The sequence below is a fragment of the Lepisma saccharinum genome, chromosome 1, assembly GCF_977018435.1.
Source record: "Lepisma saccharinum chromosome 1, izLepSacc3.1, whole genome shotgun sequence".
NCBI lineage: Eukaryota > Metazoa > Arthropoda > Insecta > Zygentoma > Lepismatidae > Lepisma > Lepisma saccharinum.
Genome location: NC_139229.1, coordinates 12,353,655 through 12,356,488, shown reverse-complemented (window position 1 = coordinate 12,356,488; position 2,834 = coordinate 12,353,655). Strand labels below are relative to the sequence as shown.

At 43.1% G+C, this 2,834-nt stretch overlaps 1 protein-coding gene across 1 annotated transcript; it reads left to right on the top strand.

Moving 5' to 3' along the window:
• Positions 1-572: 572 nt before the first annotated feature.
• LOC145994768 (uncharacterized) lies at positions 573-1,328 on the top strand. The gene has a single exon (XM_083131062.1). The coding sequence runs from the start codon at positions 573-575 to the stop codon at positions 1,326-1,328; it is 756 nt and encodes a 251-aa protein (XP_082987188.1).
• The last annotated feature ends 1,506 nt before the right edge of the window (positions 1,329-2,834 follow it).

Below are 2,834 nucleotides of genomic sequence, written 5' to 3'. Positions count from 1 at the left end.
ACAAACTACAAATAAAGTTTTGCATGTTCGACTTCTCAGCGCCACATTTCCACCGGGTGGTGAGGATTCGAACTATATACAGGGTTATTATAAATGATGGACCCATTTTCAAAACGTCATAGGTAGGGAAGTACAGATCCAAATTGAACAAGCTATATACCAATGGAAAGAGGAAGGTTCAAAGTTTATTTCGGGCAGCGGCCGGCGGGCTGTGGTGGTTGCGGAAGCGGCCGGTAGAGTTCGCGAGAGGACCGTCTCTGTCAGTTGTGAGCGAGATGGCGACCTTGGAGCACAAGGTTTTCTGCGTGCTTGAGTTCGCGAAAAGTGGGTCGCAAATTGCAGTGCAGCGGGCATTCCGTACCAAATTCGGTAGCAAACCACCAACTAGGAAAAGCATTAGCCGTTGGTTTCAGCAATTTCAAGCGACTGGAAGTGTGTGCAAAAGGAAAAAGCACAGGCCGACCGCGTGTGTCAGAGGACGATGTCCAACGGATTGAAGAAAGTTTTGTGCGTAGTCCCAAAAAGTCTACCAACAGAGCTAGTCGAGAGCTTGGAATACCCCAACCAACGGTATGGAAAGTTCTGAGAAGACGTTTGCTGTACAAGCCCTACCGATTACAAATGGTACAGCTCTCACACCCAATGACAAAGAGAAGCGTATCGCATTTTGTGATTATCTGCTAGCAAAGATGGAGGATGACGCATTTCTACAGCGTGTAATTTTTTGCGATGAAGCCACGTTCCACCTCAGTGGAAAAGTCATCAGACACAATGTTCGCATATGGGGTTTGGAAAATCCACATGCAACCGTGCAACATGAAAGAGACTCACAGAAGATCAACGTGTTCTGTGCCATATCCAGTGCAAAGGTTTATGGACCATTTTTCTTTGTGGAAAGAACTGTAACGGGAATCACGTACCTGGACATGTTGGAACAATGGTTGTTCCCTCAAGTTATGGAAGATTCCCAGGACTTCATCTTCCAACAGGATGGGGCTCCGCCCCATTGGCACCGATCTGTACTAGACTTTTTGAATGACTCCCTTCCTCAGCGCTTAATAGGTCGAAGGGGAATTGAAGATCTGGCTCTGCACTTCTGGCCACCCAGATCTCCGGATCTCACACCCTGCGACTATTTCTTATGGGGTTATGTGAAGGAAGCTGTTTACGTCCCGCCTCTACCAACAACTCTGAACGATCTGCGTAACCGGATCACTGCTGCCGTGCACTCGGTAACAGCAGATATGCTTACGCGTGTGTGGAACGAGTTTGGCTACCGCGTCGATGTTTGCCGTGGAGCCAATGGTGGCCACATTGAACATTTATAACAGTTACAAACATTGTGGTAACAAACTTTGAACCTTCCTATTTCCATTGGTATAGCTTGTTCACTTTGGATTTGTACTTCAATAAATATGATGTTTTGAAAATGGGTCCATCATTTATAATAACCCTGTATTTCTTTTTTCTTTCATCGGCATTTGTTTCCCCCCATGATCTGCACAGGGTCTATATCGAGTTTCAATGCAATCCGATGCTTCGAAGAAGCTCCAGATGTCTGATATCCAGCTCAGAGGCTCCCGGGTTAGAAAACCGGTAGAGAGTGTGGGCATAGACCCATAGCTTATATGCCTTGTAATCAAGAGGCTTCCAGGTCTGAAACCTGGTAAAGTGCGGGCATAGCCCCATAGCTTATATACCTTGTAATCAAAGGCTTCTGGGTTTGAGGCCTCTCCATGGAGAAGTGTTAATATTGTTGCCTTGTAATCAAGAGGCTCCCAGGTCTGAAACCTGGTAGAATGTGTAGGCCTCACCTGATGTCAAAGTGTTGGTATTGCTGCCTTGTAATCAAGGGCTCCGGGTTTGAAACCTGGTAAAATGTGTGAGATTGAAATACATGTGGCAGAATAATATCCCCACACGTGAGATTTTGAGAATATTCACTGCTAGCTCATATACAGCTGAGGTTTGATACCTGGTAAAGTGTGTTATACAACAGCATAATAGAGCAAAATTATTTTATATTGGGGATCACCAGAGCCTAGTTACTGCTGTTGTCTGGGTATAAAAGCACCAGCTCAGCCACTAACTGCTGTTATAATTGTTTTGGCATTCTATCCATAGTTCTGTTTTCTTGGAGCAACAAGAAACAAACAATAAAAATGCCAAACTTGAAATATTGCAATCAATGCAATAAAAATATATCTAGTTCTAATTGGGCTAGGCACCGGCATAATTGTGATCCTAAGAAATGCAGAAAGGCTACTAAATTGTGCCCAAGATGCCATAAAATATTAAGCAAAGCATATTACAATAGGCATAAGTGTACTTGTTATGTACAGTCATCAATATTGCCCTCACAGCCATCTACATCTGGTCTGAAAAGGAGGCTTGAAACACCTGTTAATGCTAGACCGGCAAAGCAGCCACGCTATGAACCCATCCATAGCAGTTTTAATGGCCAACTTAGAGATCACTGTTTTGTATCAGAGCCAAGATGTGACATTAAGAATTTTTTGAACAGTATAAATCCTGATGTGCAGGCATTCTAAATGCACAAAATGACTCTTATAAGCTGTCCCTCAAATTGTTTACACAATATAAGAAACCAAATGGCACAAAATTTACACAGCCCCACATAACAGAAACTGTAGCTGTATATTCAAATGCAAATTTAGACAAAATAATAAGCAGTTTGATAGAGCAATTGAATATTAAACACTCTGAATTTGCAGCAAAAGAATCGGGTTGGAGCCTATGTGGATCTTCACACAAGCTCTATGTTAATATTTCTGAATTCAGCCCATTACAAGGATCTACATATCTGCTATTAC